The sequence below is a fragment of the Canis lupus genome, chromosome 17 (genome assembly GCF_048164855.1).
Source record: "Canis lupus baileyi chromosome 17, mCanLup2.hap1, whole genome shotgun sequence".
Lineage (NCBI taxonomy): Eukaryota > Metazoa > Chordata > Mammalia > Carnivora > Canidae > Canis > Canis lupus.
The window spans coordinates 52,419,235-52,438,123 of NC_132854.1; the positions used below are offsets into that span (position 1 = coordinate 52,419,235).

The 18,889-nt window shown below is 38.3% G+C and overlaps 1 protein-coding gene across 4 annotated transcripts in view; it reads right to left on the reverse strand.

Annotated features, from left to right (window-relative positions):
• Positions 1–18,889, reverse strand: part of VWA8 (von Willebrand factor A domain containing 8) — a 353,412-nt gene that overhangs the window by 116,970 nt on the left and 217,553 nt on the right. For all 4 annotated transcript variants that reach the window (XR_012010082.1, XM_072782924.1, XM_072782926.1 and 1 more), the window contains 3 exons: positions 10,187–10,295; positions 8,392–8,530; positions 4,200–4,399 (listed from right to left, as the gene is read on the reverse strand). Coding sequence is in view for 3 of the 4 variants with exons in the window: in XM_072782924.1 (XP_072639025.1) it covers positions 4,200–4,399; positions 8,392–8,530; positions 10,187–10,295 (448 nt within the window). In the remaining variant the exon portion in view is untranslated. The remainder of the gene's footprint in view (positions 1–4,199; positions 4,400–8,391; positions 8,531–10,186; positions 10,296–18,889) is intronic.

Below are 18,889 nucleotides of genomic sequence, written 5' to 3' on the forward strand. Positions count from 1 at the left end.
GAGGGTCTTTATTTTTAGGCATGGCAAAGTTTCCCTTCCCTTACTTGAGATTTTATTTTAGCGAGGAAGTTCTGAACAACTTTTTTAGCCAGAGAAATGCATCCTTAGCAAAGCTTTATAAAGACAAGGGATAGAGGAATTAATGGGAGTATTTCTCTACAATATTTTAGCTCTGCTTTCAAGGAGGGCAGAATGGAGAAGGAAAACAGAACTGAGGGCAGTGCACTTATTTGCTAGTTGGGGAGAATTGTTCACCATTTGCTAAATTTTACAGATGCATCCTGTTCAGATGGAATTAAAGAGGTCTGAACAATCTGCTTCTCCACTCCCTGCACCATGAGGTCTTATCTCCGAACAGGGCCATGATATAAAATAGACAGCTAAGAGATCCTCTCTGGGAAAAGAAGAGGTAGTTCAGGGTACAGTGGAAGCGTTCCTATAAGCTGTGCATGCTTGCTTAGGATGCCAAGGTAGTTTTCCAGAAAATGGTTCAGACTCTGGTCAAAGGGCCAAGTCAGGTAGCAAGGAAGGCCAGGAGGCCAAGGGCTGGCTATGCAAGTTAAGCACCTTTTTACACTCAACAGAGTATTAATGAGCAATGTTGCCAAATAACTGGGTCTTTTGAGAAAATATAACACTTGCTAAGAATCTAAAAATCTTGTACTTTCAAAGAATTGGTATATGTAGATTTGACAGCTAATTTGACAGCTGAAAATCTGGCAGGATCGTTTGGATAAATACTCCAAATTTAGATTCTTATTCAAATTTCGATTGGCTTACTGATTTTTAATTCAGTAAATTTTTAATTTTAATTAAAAATCACCAAGATATGTGCTTTTTATGACAAATTCTTCTCGTTGTGGAATTCAATTCAACAGCATTGATATTTTATTAGAAACCTATAAAGTGAAACCCTTATTCCATGTGCTGGACACACATTTTTATAAGCAGTATCTGGATATTTGTAAACTCTGCTTGTAAGAGAAAGTGAAAATTCAAAAAAAAAGGTGAAATTCAAAAAAATTTACTCAGAATTTATGATAATTATTTACACAAGGTCTAAAGTTAAAGTTGGCTTATTGACTCAGTGAAATACTGACATTTTATTTATGCAATATTTCCTCCTGATTAGACATGGTCTAAAAGTATTGCTTTTTGGTGACACTTTGCTCTCCTAGTGACTTTATATACTTATAAATAACAACATTGCATTTCTTGAATATTGTAAATATGTCTTAACTGTTCAAACTATTCTTTTCCCCAAGTAGTTGCCATGAGTGAGAGGGAGGATGCAGTTTAATTCTGCTGGGGCCAATCCAATTTGGTTTGAATCTTAGTTTTACTGTGTTTTTAATGGGCAGGTTCTAAGCTCTATGAGCCTCCGTTTTCTCACATGTAAATATGGTTAATGGTGACCTCAATGTGCTGCTGCAAGAATGACATGGGATAATGTAGGTCATCTTTTATTTGGCACATGGCCAGCATTTAATAATCGATCCTTTTCCTTGAGGGGTTCATCACTTGCTTTCTGGGATACCATACTCCCTGGGATGCCCACCTACTTTGCTGGCCACTCATCTTCAGTCCCTTTGGCTGATTTTCCCTGAATCTCCCTGGTTTCTTAATATTTTATTGACCCAGAGCTTGGACTTCTTTATCCACACTCACTCCCTTGGTGATCTCTTTCAGTCTCACAGTTTTCAAGAACATTTGTGTGTCAAGAACCCCCAAATTTGTATATCCTGATCTGATCTTTCCACTGAACTCCAGGCTCAATTATTTGGATGTCTTAGAGGTACCTCAGATTTATTATTTTTTAAAAAGTTTTTAAATTTATTTATTCATGAGAGACACAGAGAGAGAGGCAGAGACATGGGCAGAGAGAAAAGCAGGCTCCCTGAGGGGAGCCCGATGTGGGACTCAATCCAAGGACCCGAGATCACACCCTGAGCCAAAGGCAGGTGCTCAACCGCTGAGTCACCCAGGTGTCCTGGCACCTCAGATTTAATCAAATGTCTCATCCTTCCCAAATCAATTCCTCAACTCAGCTGATGGTGACTCTATCCTTTCAGTTGCTCGTGCCTTTATCCTTGAAGTTGCCCTTAATTAACTCTACCCTCTCTCACCCCATGGCTCTGATCTGTTCAGAAATCCTATCAATTCTACTTTCAACATACATCCAGAATCCACTATTACTGACAGCCTCCATCCTCTAAACTGCAATTATCTCTTGCTGGGTCACTGAAAAAAACTTCTTAACCAGTCTCCTTCATTCTGCCTTAGCACCTATAGAATATTCACCTCAGAGGAGCTGGAGAAATTCTTTAAAAATCTAAGTCAGGTCATGCTACTCCTCTGCTTGAAACGCTCTAACACCACCCTCTTCCACCCATAGGCAAGGCTCAGGACAGTACAATGGTCTGTGAGGCTCTGCACAATCTGCTTCTCTACTCCCTGCACCATGACCCTGCCCCACCCAGCTGAGGAACCTCTGTGACCTCACCTCCTTGTACTCTCCCTCTCACTCAATCTTTCCCACCACACTTCTTTAAAGATGGAACAAAAGCATGCTCCAGCCTCTGGGCCTTTGAACTTACGATTCCCTTTGCCTGGAACTCTCTTATTTTAGATATCTGTTCTTCTCAATTCCCTCAAGTCTTTGCTTAAATATCCCCACCTTAGTTAGGCAATCCCTGCACATCTACCCTATTTTAAATGGCAATCTTCCTGCCAGCCTTCTATTTTACTCTCCCTTACTTCTCATCTTCTAACTTGAGATGCAACTTAATGATTTCTTTTGCTTATTGTCTACCTTCCTGCACCAGAATGTAAGCTTCTCAGGACAGAGTTTTGTGTTTCATTTGCTGCAGCATCCCCAGTAATAGGCGCATGATATATATTTGTTGAATGAATAATACATTTGGTATGGTGGATACTAGGCAGATAATAAGTATGCAAAACATCACATTCCTTTCTATTGGTATAGTACAGATTAACTTAGACCTTTTGAATTTTCACTAATTGCAACACAGCTTGCTTTTTGATCTATATCTTCTGTGTGGAATTATTTTAAGCCTGACTCTAAGCATCTGTACTCTTTATTAGTGCTATCTTACTAGTGGTGGCTAGACCTTGAGCATCATTATAAATCAAAGGGTCTCCGTGTAGTCTTGCAGGGAACTGAAAGTTTATGTCCTTCCAAAATTCAGATGTTGAAATTCTAAACCCTGATGTAGTAGGAGGCGGAGCCTATGGGAGGTGATTAGGTCGTGAGAGTGGAGTCCTCATGAATGAGATTAGTGCCCTCATACATGGGACACCAAGGAGATTCCCCTGCTTTTTCTGCCACGTGAGGTAACAGTGAAGAGACAGTGATGTAGGAAGTGGGTTCTCACCAGACACTAGATCCAGATCTGCTGGTCCTTGATATTAGATTCCTCTGCTTCCAGAACCGTGAGAAATAAATTTTTTTTAAAAGATTTTATTTATTTATTCATGAGAGACACAGAGAGAGAAGCAGAGACACAGGCAGAAGGAGAAGCGGGTTCCTTGCAGGATCAGGACCTGAGCCCATGGTAGACACTCAATTGCTGAACCACCCAGGCATCCCAATTTCTGTTGTTTTTAAGCTCCCTAGTCTATGCTAGTTGTGTGACAGTAGCCTGAACAGACCAAGACAAGTCTATTCACTGTATTTATAAGGCTGTTTCTACATAATGTCATTCAGGTTTCAGATACAACGTCATTACCTAAGAAGAGCACTCTTTGATACTGTTCACTCTTCCATCTCCCCCTACCAAACCCCTATCACTCACTCCTTAGGACATTACCTTATTTCTACATATTAGTTACCACTACCTGAAATGGATGTATTTATTTGTTGGCTTCCTCTGTCATTTATCTCTCTAAGAAAGAATGTAAACTTCACAACAAAGAATTATCTGGCCTCAAATGTCATCAGTGCTGGGGTTGAGAAACCCTAACTTACATGCTTCCAGAGTCACAGGTCAGGTCTAAGTCTCTACAGAGAGGAAGATATTGGCGTTCCTTTGTGGTACTGACAAAACACAACTCCCATCCCTCCTCAATCTTTACGAAAGCATGTGTTTTCACTCATGTGGCAAGTTACTCTTGCCTTTTCCTTCACATAGCTCACTCTTGGCATAATTATACCATAAAAGTAGCCTGGGATGCATTACCTGCTGCTCATGGAGAATCACTTGATCCTTGAGGGGATTTCCTAGAGGTGCCACTGTCACAAATGGGTGCCAAACTCTACCGGCTGTTCTTGGGAATATGTCAGAAAAGTCCACCAAGTAGCCACTTTTCCCAGCCATATTCATAAAGTATAAGGTGATGGGATTGCATGCAACTACGTAGAGGGTATTTTCCTCGTTTTCTGTAATGACAAAAAGGTGTTAATTTTGTGGTCTGCAAGAGATTTTCTTTCTTTTTTAAGATTTTATTTATTTATTCATGAGAGACACAGAGAAAGACAGGCAGAGACACAGGCAGAGGGAGAAGCAGGTCCGTGCAGGGAGCCCAGTGTGGGACTCAATCCGGGGATTCCAGGATCACACGCTGAACCAAAGGCAGATGCTCAACTGCTGAGCCATCTAGGTGTCCCCGCAAGAGATTTTCTGACTGGTCAAGAGGTCCAGTGAAATCTGATTCATGAAACTGAGCACATAGTTGGAACTCAGTGGATGACTTACAAATGGATTGATTGGGATATATACATATATATACATATATACACACACACACATATATATACATACACAATAAATGATTCTAAGCTCTCAAAATACTGTTCTCTCACAAATACAAAAGAGGTAAAAAAAGCAACAAAGAAAAAAGCAACAGAAACTCAAATCTGTATATGTAGACAATACTAAAATAAGGAGTTAAATTATAGGAAGGGCAGCATCTGAGTTTTGTCTTACGGGCAAATTCTTACTGACAGCAGTGGAAGGTTGTTTTGAAAAGGAAGGCCAGAAAAATAAAAAGAAAAAAGAAAAAAAAATAAAAGAAAAAGAAGGCCAGGACAAGGGTTAACCAGAAACGTGTTCCAGATCAGTGACACCTCTCACAGGCGTGGGGCAGAGGATCTCAGCATATTTATTTCCAATCCCGAGAGATGTGACAAGGGCCAAAGTTGAGACCGTATCCCCAAAACCCATATTTATTTTCTACTAGTGAAAGTAAAATATCTTCACAAAAGCACCAGTCTGTTACCAAAAAAAGTGTATTTTTTAGAAGGTTTTATTTATTTCTGAGAGAGAGAGGCAGAGAAACAGGCAGAGGGAGAAGCAGGCCCCGTGCAGGGAACTTGACATGGGACTCGATCCTGGGTCTTCAGGACCATGCCCTGGACTGAAGGCAGCACTAAACCGCTGAGCCACCTGGGCTGCCCAAAACCGTGTATTTTTAAAGCACGTATTTTCACTAACAATGAGACTGATAAAAGAGAAATTACAGAATGAATCCCATTTACAATTGCACTCAAAAGCATAAGATACCTAGGAATAAACCTAACCAAAGAGATAAAGGATCTGTACCCTAAAAACTACAGAACACTTCTGAAAGAAATTGAGGAAGGCACAAAGAGATGGAAACATATTCCATGCTCATGGACTGGAAGAATTAATATTGTGAAAATATTAATTTTCACAGGGCAGCCCTGGTGGCTTAGCGGTTTAGTGCCGCCTTCAGCCGGGGGTGTGATCCTGGAGACCCGGGATCAAGTCCTGCATCGGGCTCCCTGCATGGAGCCTGCTTCTCCCTCTACCTGTGTCTCTGCCTCTCTCTCTGTGTCTCTCATGAATAAATAAATAAAATCTTTAAAAAATATATTGTGAAAATGTCAATGCTACCCAGGGCAATTTACACATGCAATGCAATCCCTATCAAAATACGATGGACTTTCTTCACAGCATTGGAACAAATAATCTTAAGATTTGTGTGGAATCAGAAAAGACCCCGAATAGCCAGGGGAATATTGAAAAAGAAAACCAGAGTCAGGGGCATCACAATGCCGAATTTCAAGTTGTACTACAAAGCTGTGATCACCAAGACAGTGTGGTACTGGCACAAAAACAGACATATAGATCAATGGAACAGAACAGAGAACCCAGAAATGGGCCCTCAACTCTATGGTCAACTAATATTCAACAAAGCAGGAAAGACTATCCACTGGAAAAAAGACAGTGTCTTCATAAATGGTGCTGGGAAAGTTGCACAGCCACGTGCAGAAGAATGAAACAAGGGGAAGCCTGGGTGGCTCAGTGGTTTAGTGTTGCCTTCAGCCCAGGGTGTGCTCTTGGAGTCTCGGGATCGAGTCCCATGTTGGGCTCCCTGCATGGAGCCTGCTTCTCTCTCTGCCTCTGCCTCTGCCTCTCTCTCTCTCTCTCTCTGTGTGTGTGTGTGTCTCTCATGAATAAATAAATAAAATCTTTAAAAGAAAAAAAAAAAGAAGAATGAAACTAGACCATTCTCTTACACCAGACACAAAGATAAACTCAAAATGGATGAAAGATCTAAATGTGAGACAAGAATCCATCAAAATCCTAGAGGAGAACACAGGCAACACCCTTTTTGAACTTGGCCACAGCAACTTCTTGCAAGGTACATCTAGGAAGGCAAGGGAAACAAAAGCAAAAATGAACTATTGGGATAAAAAGCTTCTGCACAATAAAAGAAACAGTCAACAAAACTAAAAGACAACCTACAGAATGGGAGAAGATCTTTGCAAATGACATATCAGATAAAGGGCTAGTATCCAAGACCTATAAGAACTTATTAAACGCAACAGCAAAGAAACAAACAATCTAATCATGAAATGGGCAAAGGACACGAACAGAAATTTCACCAAAGAAGACACAGACATGGCCAACAGACACATGAGAAAATGCTCTGCATCACTTGCCGTCAGGAAAATACACATTAAAACCACAATGAGATCCCACCTCACACCAGTGAGAATGGGGAAAATTAACAAGACACAAAACAACACATGTTGGAGAAGATGTGGAGAAAGGAAAACCCTCTTGCACTGTTGGTGGGAATGTGACCTGGTACAGCCACTCTGGAAAACTGTGTGGAGGGTCCTCAAAGAGTTAAAAATAGATCTGCCCTACGACCCAGCAATTACACTGCTGGGGATTTACCCCAAAGATACAGATGCAATGAAACACTGGGACACCTGCACCCCAATGTTTCTAGCAGCAAAGTGCACAATAGCCACACTGTGGAAGGAGCTTTGGTGTCCATCGAAAGATGAATGGATAAAGAAGCTGTGGTCTATGTATACGATGGAATATTCCTCAGCCATTAGAAACGACAAGTACCCACCATTTGCTTCAACGTGGATGGAACTGGAGGGTATTATGCTGAGTGAAGTAAGTCAATTGGAAAGGACACACATTATACGGTTTCATTCATTCAGAGAATATAAAGAATAGTGAAAGGGATTATAGGGGAAAGGAGAGAAAATGAGTGGGAAATATCAGAAAGGGAGACAGAACACGAGAGACTCCTAACTCTGGGAAACGAACAAAGGGTAGTGGAAGAGGAGGTGGGTGGGGGGTGGGGGTGACTAGGTGACGGGCACTGAGGGGGGCACTTGACAGGATGAGCACTGGGTGTCATACTATATGTTGGCAAATCGAACTCCAATAAAAAAATATAGCCAAAAAAAAGCATGTATTTTTATTCAACAAAGCTGATTTTTAGGAATACACAATATTCAAAGAACTTATAAGGGGAAAAACTTGCGTCTGTATTTTCACCCCAACGATCCCCATCTTATGCAAGTGAGAGACTTTCTCCTTTTCCTCTGTCACCACCTCTGTTTAATAGGAACTTAATAACTGCCATCAATTGAAAACTTCTGCTAAGCCATACCCAGGGAACATTGCATGAATCAGTTGGTAATGGCAACAGTCCAGATATGTAGATGCCAAAATTCACATCCCTTATTTGCCGTTCTTTACAATAAGTTTAACGACTACAAATCACTCCAGCCCGGCTTTTGTGGTTCATGCAATCATCAGACTGGAATCCCAGCCCCCAAATCCAATGTTTCTCTTTTTCTTTTTCCCCTTCTATTCTTAGCACATGCCTGGGTGTGTTTAACTTTGTGCTACAATTGTAATGAGAAACAGACATATGCATACAAAGTTAGCAGCGCTTATGTAGATTCCACAATAGTATTTTGTTAGGTTGTTATAGGAAATTAGTTCTAAATTACATACAATTACTATCTAATCCAAAAATGACACTGTTACTGAATCTATCATAGACTCCTTGATGTTTAGAGGTTCTTTTAATCCCTCTTAAAAAAAAAAAATCAGACCAGGAAGGAAAAATCAAAAGAATAAATTGACATACCACTTGATGTAGCAATGTCACAGATTAAGTTAATTTCATCCAATGGTAACTTCCAGGAGGCACATTCTTCAGTAAAGGTTTGGGATCTTTCTTCATATCTTTCTATTGGATACTCCTGTATGTTTATAAGTGCTGGACCCTAAAATAAAGTAATTATCTGGGTTAAGGAATTTAGGTGGCTACCAAAATGTAGAAAAGCTAAAGTTCTTCTAAAATACAGAGTTTATTTTTATTTTTATTTATTTTTATTTTTTTAAATACAGAGTTTAAATTCAAAATACTCAACATGTTGAATTAACTCTTCTAATTCTTTTGACTGCCACGGTCCTATAACAATAATAATACCTTATACTTGCATTTATAAATGCTTTCATTTGTGCTATCTTATTTAACTTCTCACTTTCTTTTCTTTTTATTCACAAAATATACCAGATATAAAATCCCATAGGATCTCTCATTACTTCATTCCTTCTTAAGCCAAAAATTAAGTTTTGAACTCCAAGTATTAGGACCCAGGGCTGTCCCAAACAGGAGAATAATGTAAATGTATGAATCAGGTTCTGATATAGTTCCATTGTAAAGAATGATTATTATATCATTATATAGAAAATAAGGGCTGGACCTAGGTCTTTGAAATAAAATATTTAAAAAATGGCATTTGAAATAAAAAAAATGCTTACTGATAACCACTACTTTTATTTATAAAACGTAGACTATAACACACACATAGTGAAAAGTATTAAATATTAACATAAGCAGGTGGAACTAATTTAATAATGTTACTTATATTAGGGCTGGGTACTTAGAGATGAGAACTATATAGAAAAACTATATAGATGGAACCAGAGTTTCAATATCTGCATGTTGTACTGTCCTTAATTTATCAAAAATGTCTGGGTTTGATACTGGCTCTTGTAGCATCCCTGCCACACTCTACCTCGCTCGCCCCTTTCTATCTAGTCTGTATCTCAGGAGCTGGAAGTCTAGAAACTACATTACTCATACTCTCTTCCAGTAAGGGTTCTGGATATGATTCAGGTCCTGCCAACTAAATGCACTTGAATGGTCCACAGGTCAAGTTTGACCCACTGCCTACTTTTGTAAATAAAATTTTATGAGAACACAGTCATGTTTCTCTACTAAAATATTGTCTAAGGTTGCGTTTGTGCTACCACAGCAAAATTGAGTAGCTGCAACAGAATCTGTACGGCCTAAAATATTTTCTATTTGGCTCTTTACAGAAAAAGTTAGCAGATCCTGCTTGGCCATGTAGCTGCCAGCAACAGGGGTGGTAGTAGAAGCAGGAACATTGATCTTGAGACTAAAAATCCAGTGGTGGCCCATTGACTTCTGTTTCTTCTGTCCTTTCTAATGATTTTATAAGCATCTAATTCGTCACAGTAAATCCCTTTCTGCCTGAAATACAAAATGGAGTTTCTGTTCCAACTACTGATGACTGATACTTCTTCCCTTTGCCTCTTTACATGACAACGAATATCATGGAGTAACTGTCCTAGAATAAAACACAATATACCAAAAACTCACATACACACAACATACCTGACTCTAGTTCAGGTTAGCTCTTAGGAATTTTATTAGCCATTAGTAATTACATACATTGAGTATTATTGATTATTAATCTCAGACGCCAGATTGCCCTGAGAGTTGGAGCAGAAGCTAAACCTAAAATAACCTCAAAACAAGTCATTTCTGAGATTGTATGGGTTTCTTTCCAGGGAAAATATAGAAAAATCTGTAACATTCAACATTTTAATAAAGAAATAATGGTATCAACCTTTATGTCTATATGGTGAGTTTCTGTTGGACACAACAGTTTTTGTATTCCATTTCTTGACTGACCAATTGTCCAGTAGCCCATGAACGTCTGCTCTGGCAGAGGCAACCTGGCAAGGATGATTTGAAAAGTAAACATTTCTTCTTGTTTCCAAGCCATAGTGGAAAAAAATAATGAGCTATTATCAACCGCATAAAAAAATTTGGAGAACGCTTCACTTACAGGTAAGTTATACTTTATTTTATCAAAAGGTAGTCTACAATACAACATTTAGAATATAGTTTAAGAAGATTACACTCCTGCCATTTGCAATGACATGGATAGAGCTCAAGAATATAATGCTATTGAAATAAGACAGAGAAAGACAAATACCATGATTTCACTTACCTGTGGAATTAAAGAAATAAAACAAGCAAAGGTAAAAAGAGAGAGGGGGAGAAATCAAGAAACTGACTCTTAACTAGAGAACCAAGTTGATGGTTACCAGAGGAGAGGTGGGTGGAGGGACTGGGGAAATTGGAGATGGGAATTAACAAGTGCACTTGTCGTGATGAGCACAGGATGATGTATGGAAGTGCTGAATTGTAGACCTGAAACTAATATTAACACTGTAAGTTAACTAACTGGAATTTAAGTAAAAACTTAAAAAAATTCTGAAACTCAGAAGGTAAGGTCCTATTCTGTTTTTACTTTGATGTAAATATAATTAAGGTGTACATATTTTTTCCTTGAGTTGGTAAAAAACTTAGTGACTTAACACCTCAGTTCCTAGTATAGGAAGGATATAGAGAAAAAATGAAGCAATTCATCCATTTTTAAAGTCTATTCTATTAATTTGGAATCAAATAAATACTACACAATACTACCAGTCACATATTTTTAAGTTTTTAAGAACACCATTATTGTATTCTCTCTTTTAAATGTAATAAAAACACATTTCTGTGTCAAAAGGGTAGATCTTGAAAACCTGTTGCAGACTAGAATCTCTTTCTCTTTATTCAATGAATAAATAGCATTCTTCACTTGTTTTCAGCAGTTCACTAAAGGAGAATTGAATCTCCAAATAAAGAGAAAACAAAAGGACACACCTAATTTTCGTCTAACCTAGAATTGGTGTAATAAAATGCAGGAAGCCTGAGTTCTAGTTCTTTCATTAACTAGCTCTGCAAACTTGGGAAGGGAAAGTTGGCTAATTTCTCTGAGTGTTAATTTCTTCTTTTGTGAAATGAAGGGGATGATCTGCAAGGTTCCTTACAGCCTGAGGAGTGAGTGGAGGGAAATATCAGTGCTAGATTCCATAGTCTTACATTGCCTTGGTGCTCTGGAGTGAAAGTAAATAATCAGAATGAAAATACTTATACCTACCAATAATCAGTGCCCTGGTAGACAAATATGCTTTGTTAAAGCTTATAAAAAGAGCCTCTAAATGCTTCTCAAATTAGCTCTTTAAAGACAACAGAAATAGTTACACATCTTGAAATCTAATTAGAAGTGGACAATTGCTTTAAAAACTGATCCTTGGTTGACAGGTTGATATCTACCCTTAAAAAATTGATCAAAAATAGCCTTTAATAATCCCACAAAAATATACAGATGCTTAAAAAAAACCTTCATCCATTTGAGAAAAAGTAACTTTATTCAACTTGCAGTTCTTATGGATAATTTCTGAGATACTCATGAAATCTGGTTTGAACTTGAAAACTCATTCTAAATAATACTCATGGAAATTACAGGCTGCCTGGCTCCATCCAAAAATACCACTAGCTGTTTGGTTGGCGGTGTATGGGAAGGGCCTTCAGGTACCCCATATAGAAACTATTTTGGAACCACACAACAAGATTGCTGTTGGCAATAACAGCTAAAACTGAAAGATACATGTAGGGTGTTCTGGAGTCAGACAACACATGGACTCCATCCTGCTCCTTGGGAACACGAAGTGTTTTCTCCTAAGACTTTTCCTGTGGGCTCCAGACTGGTCAACTAAAGTAAACCAAAGCCCATTTATTTTTCACTACTAGGTCCTCCCAATAAGCTGTGGAAAAAATCTAACCAACTACTTCCCCTTATCTTCAATAAGTCAGTAGTCAGGGGGGAGGGGAAGCATTGTATTTGGGTGCATGAGCAAGCTTTGGAATTGGAAACATAATCAACATTAATTTGGGGCTAACTCTAAACAAATAACCAGGTAGCAAAAGGCCCTACATTCCATTACTGAAATCTGTCACCCAACTTGAACCACACTTGAATTGTTACACCTGATTTCATGGAAACAACAATGGTATTTTCCATGATTTTTAGGTCCTGACACTTGTGTTGTTTAACTCTGTTAAAGTCTTGGTTGGAATGATGTCTGGATTTGATTTTAGGAGGGAGGAGGATGAACTTAAGGCCTATAAATAGCACTACTTTTTAATCTTCAATGTCACTCATGAATTTATGTTTTTTAAAACAACGAAGTATTCATATGTTGTGATGTTTCTTAATCCCTTGTGGAAGTATTAATAAAGATCTGGAAGTAAAAGTTTTAACTAAAAGAAAGGTGAATACCAAAAATTATGACTCAGATCAAATTATAGCACTTGAGCAAGTTATAGAAAGCCAAAAAAAAATGTTTTTCTAAACATGCATACAATTCATAACATCATGCATATGGACACCAAAGCTGAGTAATACAGTCTGAATGACATGCAAGAGATTTGTCTAAGATTGTTTCCATAAAGAGGTGAGCTGGGGTTTTAAAGAGTATGCTCTGGCAAATTTCTGCCTTCTCTGAACATTTGCCAATACTATTTCTGGAGTCTGAAAGAAACAGATGAAAAAGATTTGGATCTTTTTAGGGGCATTATGCAATTGAAAGTTGTTGACGTACCTATTAGCAACAATTCCTAAAACATCTCCTTACCACAGAACTACTAATTTTTATCGGAAGAGTGGAACCCTTCAGGGTAGTTCCAACCAACTCTCAAAACTTCATCAATTTTACCATCTTGGAGAAGAAAAAGAACTCCGATTTTAGCAGTCCTCACGAACTCCTAATGTTTTAAATCTAACCTCCGGTAAAAATTAGGTTGGACTGTCCAACTGAATTTACTAGAGCCTTTCATAGAATAACCCCAACACATATTTTTCACTTTTGGCTCTTAATGCCTTCCTCTTCCTCTCCAGCCAATTTAGGCCTTAGCCACCTTGAATTGCCAGCTGCTCTTCCTGAACACACTATGTATTTTCATGCTTCCATGAGGCTATTACCTCTTCCCAGAACTCCCTGCTATTGCCTCTTTGGTGAAGTCCTTCTCATTCTTAAGGCCCAAGTCAAACATCACTTTCCTTTGCATCTCTTGCCCATATTTCTTTCTGAGCAGAATGAATCTCTTGCTTTTCTGGGTTTCCATGGAAATCTGCACATTTGGAACTTTTAGAAACTTTGATTTTATTTATTTATTTATTTATTTATTTATTTATTTATTTATTTATTTATTTTTAAAGTTTTTATTTATTCATGGCAGGGAGAGGAGAGGGGAGAGGGGAGAGGGGAGAGGGGAGAGGGGAGAGGGGAGAGGGGAGAGGGGAGAGGAGAGAGGAGAGAGGAGAGAGGAGAGAGGAGAGAGGAGAGGAGAGGAGAGGAGAGGAGAGGAGAGGAGAGGGGAGGGGAGGGGAGGAGAGGAGAGGAGAGGAGAGGAGAGGGAAGCAGCCTCCATGCAGGGAACCCAACGTGGGACTCGATCCCGGGTCTCCAGGATCACACCCCAGGCTGAAGGTGGCGCTAAACCACTGAGCCACCGGGGCTGCCCCTTTAGAAACTTTTAGAATATAGTTCTGTATTTGCAATTTTCAAATTTAAGACCTGATACAGAATAAATTTACAGAGCAAGGTCAGAAGTGAATCCCTTGCAAATATTTATATTTACTAAAATAAAAAGTGTACTTAAAAAGAGAAAATAGAAAAGCCCCCTTAAAATACTTTAAGTAATAATGGATATTACTATTTCCCAGTTACCCACCCTCATTTACTAGAAACTTCTGAATCTCCCTGCCCTAAAATCTCACACATCGCTGGCAAATTACTTTTGTTTTGCTGCAAATGCCATGCACACAACAACTACGTATAGATGCATTTCCTTTCTTTGCCTGGTTCTGCATTAGACTTGATGGCTTTCACTTTCTTAGATTTGCGTACTTCTGTCACCTAGGTCCTGCTGAGGTCATAGAAATGAAGAATAATTTGGATGCATGAGATGGACAAAGATTTGGGGGAAACTTGGTATTCTTGGCTGATGGTTCTCAAAAACATGTCCCAATAATCCAGAATGCCACTGTGTAGTCTTAGCGCTGGTGCCTCACGTCACTGTGCCAGAGCAGACACTGGCAGCTTGCTCCACACATCTCTGGCTTTCTTCCTCCTCGAAGAAGTTGCCAAAGTACGGTTCTGGGGCTTAGGATTCCTTTCTCTCATCTTTCTTCAAGTTTTACTGCAAAAACTTCTCTTTTTTTCTGCCATCTGCTTTACAGCCACATGTCAGTATTTTCTAACCTTAAATTCTTCCCTTTTCTAATCATCCACATCAAGAATGATTGGGATTGAATCTTTCCCAGTTGGAAATTCCCCACCCTTCCAACTCCCCACAGAGAACCTCTGTTATTTCCCACAAGAAGGACTCATAGGATGAGATAACCCTACTGTGAATATAGCACTTTGAATAGAACATTGCATGGCGAGGTTGGCAGTTTTCGTGTTTCCCCAGCGAGATGAATTTATCAAGGGTAAGGCTTACATCTCACTTGAATCTTTGACTCTCTGGTACTCAGAACCCATCCATTCTGCCACTGAAATCTCTCTTGCTCTTGGGCCTCCTTTCCTTCCTACTGCTACAGGCCAGTCCTCACTGATCATCACCTGGATAGCTGCAGCTGCTTCCAGACAGGTCTTTCTGCTGTCAGCTTCACTGCCTTTCAGTTTGTTTTAAAAAAGAAAAGAAAACAAAACAAAACAAAAAGACCCGGAAAAAACCCCAAAAGTAATCTTTCTAAATTATGCATTTGAGCATGTTACTTTTTGGCAGAAAATTCTTCTGGGATTCCCTGACTCTTTTCTCCCTTTTAGGCCCATCAACATGGCATGCCCTCACTTCACCCTTTGAGTCACCAAACTACTTGCAATTTCCAAAATGCACCACAGCCTCTTAAAACTGTCTCTGCCTGAAGTGTTTTATTTGACTAGAGAGGGCCCAGTAATCCCTTAAGTGTTCAGCCTGGTTAATCCTCCCTGACTCTCCTAGAGCAGAAGGCAGCAATCCTATGTCTCTGATTCTCTCTAGTGTGCCTCTCACATAACACAAGTCACTCTACTTGAGGGACCTCCTTGAAGGCAGATATGAAGCCTTCTTAACCTTTATATTTATGACTACCTACCTCGTGTTTATTGATGTAGGAAACAAAGGCAAAAGAAAAATATTAAATTTCCTTACTGCCTACACTTCATTGACAAGTCCTTGAAACAGGTAGAGTGACCTTCCTCTGGAGCTCAGCTGCCTGGATGTTGACAATTTGCTGAGGGCAAAAGGCCAGCCCCCCAGGATCCTGTAAGTCTTCTTTAACATACAAAGATTCCTTTGGAAACTTCCTTTTCTCCATCCACCAAGATGCAGGTTAGCAATCACCCTCCAAGCATATGGCCCACTAATTGACAACTGAAGGGTCACATGAGGGTTTACTAAGCAGTAATAAATGACCTTTTCCTAACAACAGCTAGCCGCCTTAGGATCCTGGAAACCTTGTTTCCAAAATACCGTGGAAGGTCTCAAGGATTCTTTCTTGGCCATGGGCTCCAAACCTCACCACTTCAAACCACACCATTTACCACATAAATGCTCAATGCTGTTTGTTAAATAAATGAATGCTCGGCTACCTCAGAAGTGCCAACATCTTTACCGACTTGTTTCTCATCTCAAGACCACCACAGCATTCTTCCCCCATTGCATTCTGACTGCATGACTCAATAAATGATGCAAACTACTTTGCAGTTGTATTTGGAAGAGTTAGTTATAGGTGGAGATTGGGGATTTCTATGCAGGCAAGTGACAGATATCACTTGAAAATGCTTAAGGGAATCCAAGGATAATTTTGTGAGACTGTTTACGATGAGTATGAAAGAAGATTCATAAACCTTAATGATTTCTATGTAGATTGATTATATTTTAAATTTTTTCTGCATCTTCATAAAGGAACTGAAAGCAAACTAAATGGCTGTGAAGCTACTTTATAACATACCAAGGGAATATGGGGCAAAGGGTATGAAACTATAAAACCCAATGCCACTCTTCTGCTTATTATAGTTCTGGGATGTCATTATGTAAATCTTATTACTTTTGAAAACTAAGAGCTCTTTTATGAAATGAAAGTAAATCATCATGCAGAATGGAACTGCACACCTTAAAACTCCAGGATCAGCACTGTGGACTCATTTGTAAAAACCAAGACTATAAAAAGAAAATTATAGCACATATAGTTTGGAAAATGGAAAGAGAATCACAAAACTTTAAGAAGAGTCTTAATTTAATATGATAAACAGTAAACTGATAATTATTCCTATTTTCAAAGATAAACCTAATGAAATTACTCCAAAGAGAGGTCCTGGCTGGAATGTTCTCCTTGATGCCTCTGGTACCCCAGAATTGGCTTTGGTCAGAGAAGCAGCTGCTATTGAGGTTCCAATTACACAGGACATTTCTATATCTTTAACATAGAAAACCAATTCTAGACAGATACCCTTTGAGACATTCATTATAGATGAAGCTGTTCTGTCTGCAAATATGCACAACAATTTTTATTTTTGCTGCTTTGAAAGTGTTGTCTTCCCTCATTCAATATGTTTATGATGATGTCTACCAATGCATAAATTTACTTATATTGTGTTGAAATGCAATAGAAATGCCTGCTTAATGTGATTTCTCCTTTGCTATTGGGAAGGGTGTCAATGTTAAACCCTAAGGGCAGGCATTACAGTGTGGTGTCCCCAAATATGGCAATTTCAGAATAGACCTTTACTTCATTATTTTTATTTTACTTAAATAAGAAAACAAAATGAATAATTCCAGTGCCCAGATAGTTGGTAGACATTTAAAAAATAAAACATAGAAAATAATACACGTTAGAATATTAAAAGAGTACAGAAAGTGGGGCTTCCTTTCTCTTCTGCAGGGCCTCTCTCAAAAGCAATTACTATCGATAGCTACCAATCTATTTTTAACTTGTTTAATATGTGAGTCTATTTAAAAAGTTTAATAAAAATATGGCTGGGGAGTCAGTTGAATAAGCATCTGACTCTTGCTCTCAGTTCAGGTCTTGATTTCAGGGTTGCTGAGTTCAAGTCTTGTGCTGGGCTCCATGCTGGGTGTGGAGCCTACTTAAAAAAAAAGTTAAGAAAAATATTAGCTCATAAGGACCTAGATCTTATTAATTCAAAGTTACCTTATTTTGCCTGAAAAATGAAATTTAAAAAATTTTAAGAAAGCATATGAAGGCATAGAAAATATAGATGTCAATAGGACATTGGAAGTAATTACAAGGGCATGGAGATTGCTTAAGAATCCTTCTCTTTCCCTCGGCATCTCCTCCTTCATGCTCTCTCTCTCTCTCTAAAAAAAAAAAACCCATAAAAAACAAACCAACCAACAAACAACAAAACTAATTTAAGAATAAACTAAGCTGCATTAAAAAAGAAATCAACAGAGTTGATGACAAAATATTTAGAGTAAGATGGATGATCATTTAAGTATTTTATAGACATGTGCATCTCCTAGGGAAGACAGGGAAAGAAAACCACATGATGATAACTTCAGAGGATAGAGATAACTTCTCTGAATGTTTAATTTATTTGGAAATGATCACAACCTTTGAGAAGATTCTATAAATTAGTTTTGTGTTCCAAATTAGGAAGGAATAATGGCCCGTCTGTTTTTTTTTATATGGCAGACAAAGTCTAGTATTTATTGTTCTAAATGGGAACAATATGTTTTTATTATGTTTTATTTCATGATCCTTCACTATGTCAAAAAAAAAAAAAAAGGAAAACTAAACTGGGAATGAAGGGTCTCTAAAATGATCTTTGTTGTGCCAAAAGTCCATGCTAATCTGCTTTTTGACTTACTTTTCATTGCGCAACATCATTGGGGACTTGGCACGCCCCTCAATCTGAATCTATTATAACTCTATGAAGAATTTGTATATTACACATGTATGACATCATAGTCAATGATAATTCCAACATGCTTACTTAAAATCTCAAGGACCTTTTAAACCAATTACAGCAATTTTCAGTATCCAAGGACTAACTCTGATTTATAGTTTGGATACCAATTTTATATTTGTACTTAGAACTGGAATTAAAATTATGTATATGCATATTATCTGCCCCTTATTAGCTATCTAACCTTAGGCAAGTGACATAACCTCAAATTTCTCATCTACAAAATGCAATACTAATATTATATGTATATATATAACATTATATAGGATAGGTTTGTTATGAAGATTATCTAAATTCAGGTAAAGAGAATGCCTGGAAATGTGCTGGGCACATAGTTTTCTGTAAGTTGCTTTCATTACCATCATTAATATTGTTATTAATTAACATAAACATACAGGTAGAGTATATTCCATTATAAATCTATGAAATGACAATTCTCTCATCTTAAGAAATGTCAA